The sequence below is a fragment of the Bos mutus genome, chromosome 7 (genome assembly GCF_027580195.1).
Source record: "Bos mutus isolate GX-2022 chromosome 7, NWIPB_WYAK_1.1, whole genome shotgun sequence".
Lineage (NCBI taxonomy): Eukaryota > Metazoa > Chordata > Mammalia > Artiodactyla > Bovidae > Bos > Bos mutus.
Genome location: NC_091623.1, coordinates 79,012,528 through 79,026,676, shown reverse-complemented (window position 1 = coordinate 79,026,676; position 14,149 = coordinate 79,012,528). Strand labels below are relative to the sequence as shown.

At 50.3% G+C, this 14,149-nt stretch overlaps 1 protein-coding gene across 3 annotated transcripts; it reads right to left on the bottom strand.

Moving 5' to 3' along the window:
* Positions 1–3,378: 3,378 nt before the first annotated feature.
* B4GALT7 (beta-1,4-galactosyltransferase 7) lies at positions 3,379–12,153 on the bottom strand. Of its 3 annotated transcripts, XM_070374171.1 has the most exons (7): positions 11,985–12,151; positions 10,088–10,243; positions 8,027–8,389; positions 6,151–6,376; positions 5,001–5,084; positions 4,648–4,752; positions 3,379–4,049 (listed from the first exon to the last, which is right to left on the bottom strand). In XM_070374171.1, exons 1-7 carry the CDS (start codon positions 12,032–12,034, stop codon positions 3,894–3,896), a joined length of 1,140 nt encoding a protein of 379 aa, XP_070230272.1. In that variant the 5' UTR covers positions 12,035–12,151; the 3' UTR covers positions 3,379–3,893. The 3 variants fall into 3 exon arrangements, with proteins under 3 accessions (XP_070230272.1, XP_005904680.1, XP_070230273.1); XM_005904618.3 differs by lacking the exon at positions 10,088–10,243 and having other exon boundaries at positions 11,985–12,148; XM_070374172.1 differs by lacking the exon at positions 3,379–4,049 and having other exon boundaries at positions 4,709–4,845; positions 11,985–12,153.
* Positions 12,154–14,149: the final 1,996 nt, after the last annotated feature.

Here is a 14,149-nt window from a genome sequence, read left to right as displayed (position 1 = left end):
AGTTTAATGCAAATTCATACCGATTTATTCAACTCTAATCCATCACCACATGAATCATTCTAGCTTTTTGCTCTTTGCTAAAAAATTCCTACTCCATCGTAAGAAAACTGGCTCCCACCATCCATTCACTTAATTCTTCAATCATAATGTGCAGAATTGTTATACCATACCCCAAACCCCCAGGGCTTCTCAGGCGGCACTAGTGGTAAAGAACCCACCTGACAATGGAGGAGATGTAAGAGACACAGGTTTGATCTGAGTTGGGAAGATTCCCTGGAGGATAGCATGGCAACCCACTCTCCAGTATTCTTGCCTGGCAAATCCCATGGACAGAGGAGCCTGGTGGGCTACAGTCCATAGGATAACAGAGTCAAGACATGACTGAAGCGACTTAGCAAGCATACCATATCCCTATGGGAAACTACTAGAGGATCCTGCACACATGCACTTCTTGACTTTAGTCTTACAGATTGCATACTTTCCAGCGTTACTTAGGCCAGCACCTTCTCCCATATCCTCTTCAGTGAGGCTGTTTTGTAATGTAAGGCAGTTTGACTTTCTTGCCATAGCGTGCATTCCTTCCTGTGATCCTCTTACCTCCTAAATTTTTTTTTTAAATTTGCATACATTAAGGCTCACTTTTTGATTGTGCCACAAAAGGGCTTGTAGGATCTTAGTTCCCCAATCAGAAATCACATCTATGCCCCCTGCAGTGGAAGCCCAGAGTCCTAACCACTGGACCACTAGCGAATTCTCTATATACCTATTCTAGACTGGTTTCTTCCACTCAGCCACATTTGTGGTTCTTCCATGTCTTTCTGTGACTTGGTAGCTCATTTCTTTTTAGTGCTGCGTAATACTCCATTGTATAAATGTGCCACTAGTTTTTTTAATCCATCCACATATTGAAGGAAATCTTGGTCACTTCTTGTACTTAGTGATTACAAACAAATCTGCCATAGAACGTTCACATGTAGGTTTTTGTGAGGGCACAAATTTTCAGTCAGTTGGGAAAGTACCTAGCAGTGAGCTGACTGATATGGTAAGATTATGCTCAGCTTTGTGTGAAACTACCATACCGTCTTCCAAAGTGAGTATTATTTTGCTTTCTCACCTGCAACAGTGAGAATGTTTCCCATTGCTCCACATTCTCACCAGCATTTGATAGTTTTGGGGTTTTAGGCATTCTAACAGGTATGTATTAGTGTTTCATTGTTGTTTTAAACTTGCAATCCTCTAGTGACAAATTATGTTGAGCATCTTTTCATATGCTTATTTGCCATTTGTATATCTTTGTTGATGAAGTGCCTCTTCAGATCTTTTGCCTGTTTTTCACTTGGGTTTTTATCTTACTGTTGACTTTTAAAACTCATTGTATATTTTGGGTACAAGTCCTTTATCAGGTATGTTTTACAAAATTTTTTTCTAGTTTATGGCTTGTCTTTTCATTCTCTTAACAGTTGCTTTCACAGAGCAGTTTTAAGTTTTAATAAAAGTCTAACATCAACTATTTCTTTCACGGATCATATTTTTGGTATTCTATTTAAAAATTCACTGCCAAAGCAAAATCACCTAGATTTTCTCCAGTTTTTTTCCTGCCCAGAGGACAGGTTCCAGGGATCCAAATCCCAAGCTCCACTACTTACCAGCCTTGCAACCCTGGGCAAGTTTCTTACTTCCCTGTGCTCCACCATCCTCGTCTATAAAACAGGTTAATAAAACAGGGCCTAGCTCTTAGGTGAAGACCTACGTGAAATAACCCCGTGTACTAAATTTTGTACGTGAGAATGCTCAACAAGTGCCGGCTGTCATCACAGAACCACTGGCGAAGCACGTGCTAGGTGCTCCTACATCCTGGGTTCACATCAGTCACATACTGACCAGCAAGGCTGGGGCACCTGTTCCACTTGAGAGGAGCTGCCAAGGTGCTGAGGCGGTGGAAGAGCTCTCTGCTTCTTCTCATTACTGACCACCTCTTAGCCTTCTCCCGCTCTCCCAGAAAGGTTTAGGGGAGGCCCGAGATGGGGAGTAAGGGTGGGCTGAAGATTAGAGCCGCATCAGGCCTGGCCTGGGATGCCTTCTGCTGTCTGGATCGTGGAGGTGGCAGTGGTGGTCCTGAGTGTGGGAGTGCAGGGTTAGAGATGCAGCCAGCCCAGGCTGAGCTGGCTGATCCTGCTTTTCTCCTGCTCATCCCACCTCTCAGGGCAGGTGGAAAGGAAGGAGTCCCCCATCTTTTTTTGTCTTCTTACCTGCCAGGTGAGTATAGAGCTGGGGGCAGTCATACCTACTCCCACCAACTCCAAAAGGCTTCGTGTTACTTAAGTCCAAGATGACACAGTCAGGGTTGTCCAGGAGACCAGCATACAGAAAGTGCACCATTCCCCTCCCCTGGGCCGCAAGTCGAGAAAGTCCCTTGACTACCCTCGCACTGTCATCAAGATCTGTTTGCCCTTCACTGTAGTAAGTGAAGCTGAATTGCTGGGTGAGGTCAATTTAGAATCCCAAGGACCCTCTCTTATAGGCCTCACCAGTTACATGGAACCTGAAGTTCTTCACTCCCTCCACTCCTCTTTGCTTAAATCTCTTGGTTTATGCTCAGGTTGTACAGTGCACGACCCACACAACTGCACAAAATAACCCGAAGACCACCGTTGGAGGAGGAGCATTTTTGGAGCAGAGATTCTGAATCTACCCTGCTGTATTTGGGGACCTCAATCTTTCCTCTGGCACTTCAGGTGTCCTGTTTATTGTTAAACTAATCTTAACTGATCCCAGTCTCTTCCAACTTCTGCCCCAAATCTTCTGTAGTCAAATGCCTTGAAGGAGTAATTTACCTTTCAGGGTCCCTCATGTCCCTCTCTCATTGGCCCTGGGCTTCCCTCCAAATGGTTCCACCATCTCCCTTGGCTCCTCTCCTTGTCTGTTGCTTTTGATGACCATCAGTAATCTCTCCTCACACTGTGGGAACACTCCAGGGATTCTACTTCTCATCTTCCTCCCACCTCAGGAACATGGTCTTCCCTTCCCAAGCGATGACCGAGTGAGTCTCTGCAATGTAGCCTGACTACCCTCACTCCAGTCGTGTGATCTACTTCTGTCCATTTTAGTGAGACAGGATGAAGCACCCCTTGGGCTGAGGGAGGGAACAGGGGCCTTTTGCCTTGGGCTTCTCTCCCACCTGAGCTTCCCGTGGCCTCATCGTCCCCAGCCCTGCCCCAACTCCTTGCCAGCTTTTAACTAAGAAAAATGTCTTTTTTTGCCCCATTCCCTTCCCCCTCAGCCGCAGGTTTGGCCTGCCATACTTTTTTAAAGTTTGAATTAGTTGCTATCATTTAAAAATTAACCAATTAAAAAAAATTAACCAATTTCACTCAAGAATCCAGAATTCTAGTTTCTTTTGAAAAATCAGATCTGGCAACACTAGGCCCACATTCCTGCATGCTGACAACCAGCCGGAGCTGGTCTCAGCTGCTCCCTTTGTAGGGCTTGCACCCTGCTCTCTGCAGTTTTAACCCTCCTGATGGCCCTGGCCACCCACACCAGTGGCCTGGCTTCTAAACTGTATCTCTGCATGAGGCAGTCCAAAGGGAGGAACTTGCAGATCTCAGCATACAAAGGAGGGCAGGGCAGGGCAGGGCAAGCAGTAAGGCAGGGTGGAGAGTCCAGTTGGGAGCCATGTCCCAGCCTCTCTCCATCACTGTTTATTGCTGGTAGCATCCAGGCACGCTGTTTGTGTCCTGTCCTGGCTCAAGCCTGCCTTTGGGAGCCAGGTTGCTGCAAACATGTGGCTGGCTGGCCACTGCTTCAGGCCACTCCATGTCCTACTGGAGCTGGGCCTGGGCTTGAGTAGCAGCGTGGCCGATAGGCACAAGCTCCCTTACTGTCCAGCCACTTCAGCTGAATGTGCACCATGGGGTGGCGGCCTTGTCACAGTCCAGCAGGATGTTGAGCACAGTGCAGGGGGCCCCGCCCACAGACAGGGCTGTACGGGAATCCACACGGTACTTCACAGTGCTCAGGCCTCCCTCCCGGTCCACCTTGAACTGCTCCTGAGAAGCAAGTGGGGAAAAGGAAGTGGGGAGAAAACTCAGGGTTTTGTAGGTGCCAGCTGTCCACTGACCCCCATGATCTCGTCATCAGAGGTCCTATGATCCCCACAGAGGGGAAAGGGAAGCTCAGAGACAGGAAGTCTCCTGCCCATGGCTGCACATCCCCATCAGCAGGAGAGCAAGTGTTTTCTAGTTCAACTAATCTGGCGCCGAGAGAAGAGGCTATTTGAGAGATGTGGACTCCCGTGTCCCAGGTCTGCCTGGGATTCTGGCACCTTCGGTTGAGTCTTGTCCCCACCCCACCTGACACACATAGCCTAAATGGCCTCTGATGTCTTGGCTGACCCACAAGGCCCAGGGGCCATGGCAGCCACCAGAAGAAGGCCCTGTGCCCAAGCAGAATGCCCACAATGACCTGGGCCAAGCAGGGGAGGATGGGACCATGTGGGCACAATGAGAACTTGGTGAAAAGCTTGGGCCCGCTGGTTCCCTATATACCACACACCTACCCTGATCAAGGGACTGGCCAGCACCTGTCCACCCCGGATCAAGGGACCGGCCAGCACCTGTCCACCCTGATCAAGAGATCAGCCATCACCTGTTTTTGAGCCGCGATGCGCTTCTGGTCTCTCTTTCTCCAGGCTGGGTCGTGCAGGTGGCGGAATGTCTTGTACCCAGTTGTGATACCCGAAGGGCGGAAAAGCTAAGGAGGCCAAAGGAAGCTGGATCAGGCTGCCTCTCCTGGAGGTCCTCACCACTAGGTAACAGCCCACAGGCAGGGGCCTGTATTCCAATTCTTTAAGAGAGGTGCACTAGTCGGTGGCAGGGCTGGGATTGGAACCAGGGGTGCCATCTCCCAGCCCCAGGAACTTCATCTGAGGGCAGACAGGAACCTCAGGACTGCCATGATGGCCGAAGAAGTGGCGGGTTGAGGGGTGGGGGGAGCATTACCTGGAGCCCAGCTCCTTTGATGCGCCGGTAGAACTCGTCATCTTCTCGGCCCCAGCCCCAGAAGCGGTTGGACATCCCGTTGCACTGACGCAAAGACAGGCAGTGTCACTTGCCCCATCCTCCCAGGGATGCTCTTTGGTCTCCTACTTGGGGTCCCAAGTAGGGCCTTTCCTCCTCCTCCCCCAAAGCTATGAATGAACACTCAGATGCTTTTGGTTCTTACCACCTCTGTGGTACCAGTGGGGAACAGTCAGCATACCCCAGGTTCCTTTGCCTGTTCTAATGGGGCCTTGGATTTGTGTGAGACGAACAGTTTCTCAAAAATGTCTGACTGCTGGGAGGGGACCTCTAAGAGCTGATGATGGACACAGTGCCAGTTCCTGCTCTATTTCTGCCTGGTCCCCTACTCCCATTTCTCCTGAGGGTCTCTCTGCCCTTGTCTCTTCCTCTGTATGGAAGAAAGAGACAGTGTCTGAAGTCAGATGGCAGACATTTATTTTTGCCATGATTTCAGGCTTCATTTACATTAAGCTGGCTTCAGCCACAGATTAAACAGAGGAGCAAGAGATGGGGGTCTAAGCCACACAGTTCTTCCCACCCCACCATCCCACTCCCACCCCTACCACAGTGACTGATTCATGGATTAGCCATGACTCAAGGCAGGCCAATCAAGAGCCAGCGTGGTGCAGCTGTGGGACTGCTGTCTGGGCTGCTGGAAAAGGGAGCTCCATTTTCCACTGGACTTGGGCCTAGACAGATGCAGGTTGCAGCTACAACCACTATGTTGCATCCCGAATGTCTGAAAGTAAATCCAGTCTAGAGAAGGCAGAGCTGAGAGATGGAAACTGAAATGATGTCCTGGTGATAACTGTCTGATAGGCTGAGCAGACTTTTCCATTTTGAGAAGCAAAGAACAGGGCTTCTGAAGCTAGTTCACATGAGGGGTTCTGCTACTGAGGCAGAAACCCTCCCTAACTGGATTGCTTGGTCCTGCTCCTCTCTCATGCCTCTAGCTAGCCCTGGGCTCCCCCGCTGGCCCTAGGAAGGATCTTCCATCTACTGGGCCCCAGAACTGCCACTCCTCTGGCCACAGCCCCCATCCAGGTAGGTGTTGCCTGGCTCTGAGCAGAGCAGGCATGCCAGGCCTCACCAGCTGGTAGTGCTGCTTGGAAAGCAGCAGGATGCCACCAACGTAGGTCTTGTAGTGGTAGAGCGGGTGGAGCTCTGGGGAGGCCACGTGGAAGGGCCCAGCCTCTGGGAAGCCATAGTCCAGCTCCTCATTGAGAGGGAGCAGGTCCACGTCGTGCATGGCAATGTAGTCTGTGCTGTTGCCGCTTTCCAGGAAGCCCGCGTTGATGAGTGCTGCCCGGTTGAACCTGTGCAGGGTGCCAAAGCTGGGCAGGGGGCAGCAAGCTTGCTCTCCCCCAGCCTCTATGTGAGAGCCCAGTACCCATGCTGCCCTCCAGCTCGATGCCAACTTCACTACAGGGCTGCCCAGCTGCTCCTCCACTCATCTAATGAATGTTTACCAAGCACCTACTATGTCCCAGAAACTGTTCAGAGCACGGGAGATACAGCAGTGAGAAATCAAAGCCCTGCCCTCAAGGAGCTGACATTCTAATAAGACAAAAAACCAAAAACAACTTGAGTAAACATGCAACAAGCCAGTGAGTGGTAACTGTTGAGAAGAATAGTAAAGCAATGTGAGAAGAATAAAACACACTGGCGGGTAAGGGCTGCCCCTTTAGATGAGGTGGTCAGGGAGAGCCAGCGTAACAGAGTGATATGTGAGCAGAAACCTGAAGGCCTGAGGGAATGAGCCCCGTGGAAATCACGGGAATGGGAGTCCGAGCAGAGGGGGAAATGACCCCCAAGGCTGCAGGCTGGAGCAGTCAGCAGTGTGGTCAAGCAGAGTGAGTGAGGTTTTAGGGAATGAGGTCAGAGGGTGACAGGTCCCTGAAGGACATGGGCTTTGACCCTGCATGAGATGGCGAGCCACTGAAGGGCTAAGAGTGAAGGCATCATGTGCAGTGGCTCAGTGTTTACCAGGATCACTCTAGCTGGTATGATAAGAAGAGCCTGGAAGGTGAGGGGTGGAAGCAGGGAGACAGGTTAGGAGGCTGCTACAATAATTCAGGCATGAACTGATGATGCCTTAACTCAGGTAGCAGTGGGATGATAGGAGGGCAGATGCTAGACACACTTTGCTGGTGGACTAGACATGTTGTGTGAGAGAGCAGGAGTGTAGGACGACCCCAGCACCTTCTGGCCTGAGCAGCTGGGAGTGTGGAGTTTCCATCTCCTAAAATGAGGAAGAGGGCAGGTGGGAAATCAGGGATTCAGCTGTAGTCAAGTCAGGTCAGGAGAAAGTAGAGGTCAGGTCAGGAGGAAGGCAGAGAACACTGGGAGGATCGTGGACTAAAGGACCTGGCGGATTCCAAGAACTGCTGGAGTATGTTCCCCAGTGGGAGTGAGCTGGAGGAAAAGGAGGTGGGAGTGGGCTGTGCAATGCATGGATTGTGATCATGGAGGGGAGCAGTTTTTGGTGAGGGCAAGGATTTTAAGTTAATGCCAGATTTTGAACAACCTTAAAGCCTTGCCCTTGACCCTTCTCTTTCCCTAATCACTGCAACTAATCCACCAGCAAGCCCTGCCTGCCCTTCCTCCACATTGCTTCTCTCCACCGTGTCTGCCACGATGGCAACGAGGGCAACGCCTGCCCAACAGCTCTCTCAGTCCCCTTCTTGTCCTGGTATTGCCTAGTGCACAAATAGCAGCCACAGGGACCTTTGTAAAATGGAAACCAGATCCGGGGCCTCTCCAGTCCCAAACCCTCCCCGAAAGTTCCCACCACACCCAGTGAGAGGGGTCGAGCACCTCCCACCCTTCTGCTGCTGCCCCAGGTGGCCTTTCACAGGCCTGGGCTGCCTGGTACTGGACTGCTGCCGGGAAAGGGAGCAGGCAAGGGAGAGACCAGGGCAAGGTGAGGCCCAGGTGAGCGGCTGCAGCTTGGAGGTGGTCCCTACCTGAAATGATCCACCTGGTTGAGCACATAGATGTGGTGCTGGATCTTCTTCTTGCTCAGGAAGCGGTGCATGTGGGGCACAAAGACCAGGAGCTCCTCAAAGCGTTCTCGAAAGGGCACCAACACTGCCAGGCGGTGGGGGCCCCATGACTCATCTTCTTCCCAGTGCTCACGAGGTGGCTCTGGCGGGCAGGCCCGCAATGGGCCTGGGGTCTCCTGTCCTTGTCCCCTGGCTGTCCGGGCTACGTCCCCAGAGCAGCTGAGCTGCAGCCATAGCAGGGAGAGGAAGCCCAGTAAGAGACAGGCAACAAAGAGGTGGAAGACGGAACATTTCCGGGGGAGGCCACTGGGAATCAACCTGGACCTGGGACAAGAACAAGGAGCAGGTCAGAAGGGCAAGGTGAGCCAAGGTCCTGTAACACACCCTTCTCTGGCTTCCCATAAGTAAGGCACATGTGACTGGTCGGCCCCAAGCACTTGGGAATTAGTGCAGAAGCAACTTTAGTGCTTTTGTTTGTGCTGCTACCATGCATCAGAATCCTGCTTCCAGCTCTAGGTTCAGCCTGAGCCACCCCACCTCCAGGAGGCCCTCCAAACACTCGCAGGTCTTGGAGCTGCCCCACTTGCTCGATGCTCTCTTACTTTCTGTGCCTGAGTCCAGATCAGACCGGGAGCTGCTCGAGGGCAGGGAAGAGACTCCTTGTCCCTTGAACTTGCCCCTCCCCAAGACAACATCTCATGTCCAGAGCCAAAGGCAGAAGCCCACCTTAGAGACCCCACGGACTGCCTTCTACCTGTTCCTCTGCAAATTCACCCTCATCAGAAAGCTTGGCTTCATCCTACTTCTGAGACCAGAAAGCTCCCCCAAAGAGGGAAGCTGTTTCACTGTTTCAGCTCCAGTGAAAAGACCACTGTTCACTCTGGGTAGATCAGGTCTGTCCCCAAACCAATGTGAAGCCCAAACCAACAAAGGCAGTTCACAGAATGCATCTCAAAGCTTCAGTCCAGGGCAGCTCATGTGACAAAAGATGAGAAACAGAAGAGGGAAAGAAAGCTGAGGGCTGGGAACAGCACCCAGGCACCTTTCAGAAGCTGGAAGAACAGCAGAGTATCTTACACTCTGGGGTAGTGCTGGGAAAAAAAAATAAATGGATGGAATTCATCTGGTTTCTTTGCCCCTCTCTCTGGAAGTTCCTGAGGGCAGTGAAGGAACTAAGGAATCCAAGAAAATCGCAGCTTCCTGTCTTCTGAAATAATCAGCAAAGCAATTTACTTTATAACCTCTTGAGAATTATCAATTAGCTACCACAGCATATAGATTCTACCTCCTAAGTACCCTTTGTTCTTCCCTCACACACTGCCTATCTTTTAGTTCAAGTCTCACCTGGTCCTTGCCCTGTTCAGACCCCTTCAAATCTCATGGATGATCTTCCTGTTTACAAGATAATGGGCAAACTCCGTGATCTGACAGTCAGACCCCTCTGTAACCTGGCCCCATCTCCAGTTGCTCCTGCCACTCACCCAGGGCTACACACTGAGCAGTTCAGTTTCTCCACTCGCCATATTCCTTCCTGCTCTAGCCCTCACAGAGTCTGCTGCTGCTGCCTAAAATGGCTTTCCTTATTTCATCTGCCTGGAAGCACCCCTTGATCCTCCAAGGCCAAACTCCAATGTCATGGCCAGCACTGTCACCCCTACGTCCACATACACAACAGACTGAAATACGTACTCCCTCCTTTGTGTTCCTGGAGTATCTGGTATTGCCCTCCTTGAAGCATTTAAGAGTTCTGAAATCACCTGTGTCCCTGCCTGTCTTCTTCACAGGTAATCAGATTCAGAGCTGTGTACTTAGCACAAGTCATACAGCAGAGGGCTTGCTAATTGAGTTACAGGAAGGGATCAAGCATTCAGGGCATGCTTGTCACACACTAAAGCCAGACCAACTCCTTTCTCTCTCCAGAGGCACAACTGCCAACTGGAAGCAACCCTGAGGCCAGGCCCAGGTCCCACACACAGCAGAGAGAGAGCGTGGCAAGACAACCTTGCAGGACTTCTGACTTACCCCCCAGTGTCATGTGGTGGGGGTTTCCGCTGGGGAGGAGCAGAGGCCAATCCTGCTATTGGCCTGGAAAGGCTGGAACCTCTATAGATTCTCCCTCTGGGCTCTTGCTGGGGGTGGGGTAGAGACCGGGGAGATGGACATGAGGAAATATCCCACCTTCGGGAGAAGAAGCAGTGACCATTATCCAGGGGTGTGGCATGGATTGGGCACTCCACGCACTTTCACCTTCTGTCCCCTTGGTCCAGCGTTCCCTTCCTACTAGGATCACATTCCCACTGACACTCTCTTCCTGTGCTGCTAGGGCCCAAATCACTGAACAACTGAATTCAGAGCTGAATCCCAATTCCTCAGGACAGTGAACACTGACAATTGCTCCTGGTGCCACCTGGTGGCAAACTCCAGATCTGCAGTCTCAGCAGCTACCAGGCCCAGGCCACCCTGTTTCTGGCGGTGAGGAGGCAGACCAGATGAGGTTTTGTCTCCTTCATCAGTATGTGTCCAAAGCTAATAAGAGGGTGATTCAAACCCAGACAGGCTGTTTCCAGAGCCAACACTCTTAATTGCTACCTCAGTATGCATGCGTTGCATGGATCTTTGTACCCCTGTGTCAAAAGCATGAAGTAATACCAGTAAAGTTTTGTGGAATATGGCTGTCTTTCTAAAATTCTTAGGAATAAATTAGGAAATGGAAATTCTCCATAACCTTTCCTTTCTTTCCTCACACAAACCTTAGTGACACAGGTTTGAATACTCAGCTGCTCTGATTACAGCACCTCCAAACTGCAAAAGTAACTGGAAGATAATTGGCACCTTCTCTGTGCCAAGCATAGTGTCAAGACTTTTATATATGTGTGATCTCCTTTATATCTTCATATAGACCTGCAGAACAGATATTATGATCCCTGTTTCAGAGATGGAAGAGCTGAGAAGGAAGATTAAGTTGGCTCTGGTCACATAGCTATTAAAGAGGATTCCGGTCCAGGACTAAATCCTGTCTAGGCTTTCTACTATATTCCTGTCTTCTTACTTCAACAGCAAGTCTGAAAAATTCCCAAAGATAAAGAGTTGTGCCTACTATATTCCAAAGTCTTTAGGCACCTTTGGGCAAACTTAACAGACATACAGGGAAGAGGTGTCATTCACCAGGCTAGATCCACTACCATGTGTTCTGAGAAGGCCTGAGGGTACACCTCAAGACTGAAGTCCGGGCGTCCCTTCCAACCTTAATGGCCAAACAGCTCATCCCCATTCTGCTTTAGTGACAACCACTAAGTTCTGGGTCAAGCCCACACCTAACACATGGGGCAGGCCACATTCAAGTACAGCTGCACCGGAAATGAACTAATGTTAAGTCTGAGGAGAACTCAGTCCCAGCCAGGCAGTGGCCAGCAAGGCAGAGCACAGAGCTTCTGTCTGGTGTATTCTTCTGGGGGCTCAGCAAAGAATGGGGAAGCATAAGTGTAGGGTCTGAGACTGCAGGCATGTAATGGGGGGGCGGGGGGTAGAGACCAGAGAAACGAAATACAGACCTTCTGAAACCAGGGACAGACAAGAGATCCACTGAGAAAGGTCAACGGACTCTAAGACCCGCATAAAAATTGAAGTCAGTGGAAAAACACAAAGACTCGTAACGAGAGAGACTCGCACAGAGGGACAGAAACTCACAAAGGGAAATCAAAGCAGAAATACAGACCTGCTGAGTGACGGAGACTGGTAGAGCCAAAGACGCAAATAGAAACAGAAACCCAAATAGAGAGACCCCAAGGAGAAACACAGACCCTCAGAGAGCCCCGTAGAGACGGAGTCACAACGGCCTCGGGCTCCTAGATTCCTCGCGGTGGCCCGGAAAGAACTTGCACCCGGGGAGGACGGGGACCGGGCCGGCCGCCGAGCTCACCTGCCGTCCTCCCAGGGCAGTTGCGCCGCTTTCCTCCGGGAGGGGAACATCGTTGGGGGAGGCGGCGGCACATGGGTACAGAGCTCCCAAGCCGGGCCAGCCCGGCCTCCCTGGCCTACGCGGCGCCTCCGCCTCCCGCCCCGCCTAAGCCCGTCCGCCCCGCCCCTTGGTCCGTTGGTTCCGTTGCTCCGTCTACGCCGTCTGCTCCCCGAAGCTGTGGTGTCAAAGGTTCCGCGTCCGAAGGAAGACGTGAACGCGCAACCGCCTGAACTGCTAACTTCCTTCCGGGGACCGCTGTAGGTCTCGAGAGGTTGAGGCCCCGGAGAACACTCAAGTCAACGGGCTGGGACTGAATTTAAACTCCAGATTTCCAAGCCAGCGCTCTGGGATAATCTGCATCTTCCTCCTCTTCCCAGGGGAAGACAGGGAGCGCGTCTGAGTAGTCCTGCCGTCACCCCAAGTGCATTCTTTGTCCGCAACAAGCTTGGACGTGGGCAGGGCCAAGCTCAAGGCTGTCTTAAGTTCAGCCTACTACCCCAAGTAGTAGTTTGGAGACTGGTATTAAAGACAGATTGGCTGGATTTGAAACCTGACTCTCCTAGTTTGGTTGTGTTTTAGGGCAAGACAATCTGCTTATGTTTCCTCACCTGAGTATATAAATGGTTCCTAATATATATGGTTGCTGTGAGGATTAAAGGAGAAATGCACACACTTGGTACAGTGATGGACACAATCATCAGTGCTATATAAATAACAGCTGTCATCCAGGGGAGGAGTATTTCTGGAGCTGAGTTGAGAACTGAAGAAGAGAGTAAAATTGACTTCCCATATTGGCCTTTCAACAGTGGGAATTTAGCCCCTGCCTGGGCCAGCTTTCCACCTAGGAAATGAGAATGGGAAAGTTACTAGACTTGATCTCCTCTGTTCTTCCAGGCAAACTTTAAGATTTCTAATAAATAGCTAATAACATCCACTGAGTTCTTACCATGTGCCAGTCATTTTTCCAAATTCTTTACTACTGCTATCTCTGTCTTTATGTGTATTGTACATATGCCATCTTTAACGAGTGAACTAAGGCACGAAGAGGTAGTTCAAAATATAAGCCCAGGTAGTTTGGTTGCACAGTCTATGATCTCAACTACTGGTTCGAGAGGACTTCACTATGTGTAGGAAATTAATCACTCCCAGCAACCCCCTTTCTCCCTTTAACCCAGCCTACAAACCCACTGGTCCCTTCCTGCTGAGCTCTCCCAGGTTACCGTACCTTATACTAAAACCTTGACAAATCCAGCCTTGATTTAGCTGATGACAAAGGCAAGGGTGACCCCTGCAGAGACCAGTCAGGTAAGGCCAATGATGGAAACTGGGAGATGGGACTGGCCTGGAAAGCACAAGCTCACCTTAAGGAGACTCTTCAATCCAGCCAATTGTTGTCATCTCAGAATGAAGCCCCTCTAGTATCAGATCTACCTCAAGAAATCAGATTTCATGTAAAATTCCAAATTAATAATGTTTTAAATAATTTTATTTTTTTATCATGTTGGGCCTTCATTGTTGCTTGACCTTTTATCTGGTTGCTGTAATAAGCAGGAGCTACTCTCTCGCTGTGTTGTGCAGGTTTCTCATTGCAGTGGCCTCTCTTGTTCTGAGCACAGGCTCTAGGGCACTCGGGCTTCAGTAGTTGGGGCTCCCAGGCCCTAGAGTACAGGCTCAATATTTGTGGCACGTGGGCTTAGTTGCTCCTTGGCAAGTGGAATCTTCCCAGATCAGGGATTGAACCCATGTTGCTTGTATTGACAGGCAAATTCTTCACCAATGAGCCACAGGGAAGCCCCTTAACTAAACTGTAATATCCAGTCATGTTGATAATTAGTACCCTTAATATGATGGGATGAGAATGACACTTTCTGTGCTCTTTCAAAAACCCAGGACCCCAGTCTAATCATGTGAAAAACATCAGAGCAATTGCAATTCAGAGAAATTCTACAAAATTCCTGACCAATATTCCTGAAAACTGTGAAGTCAATAAACAAGGAAAATCTGAAAAACGGTCACAGCCAAGAAGGGCCCAAGGAGAAAGACAACTAAATGTAATAATGATATCTCCTACATGAGCTCTCGGAACAAAAAAGACACAAGGTAACAGCTAAGGAAATCTGCATAAA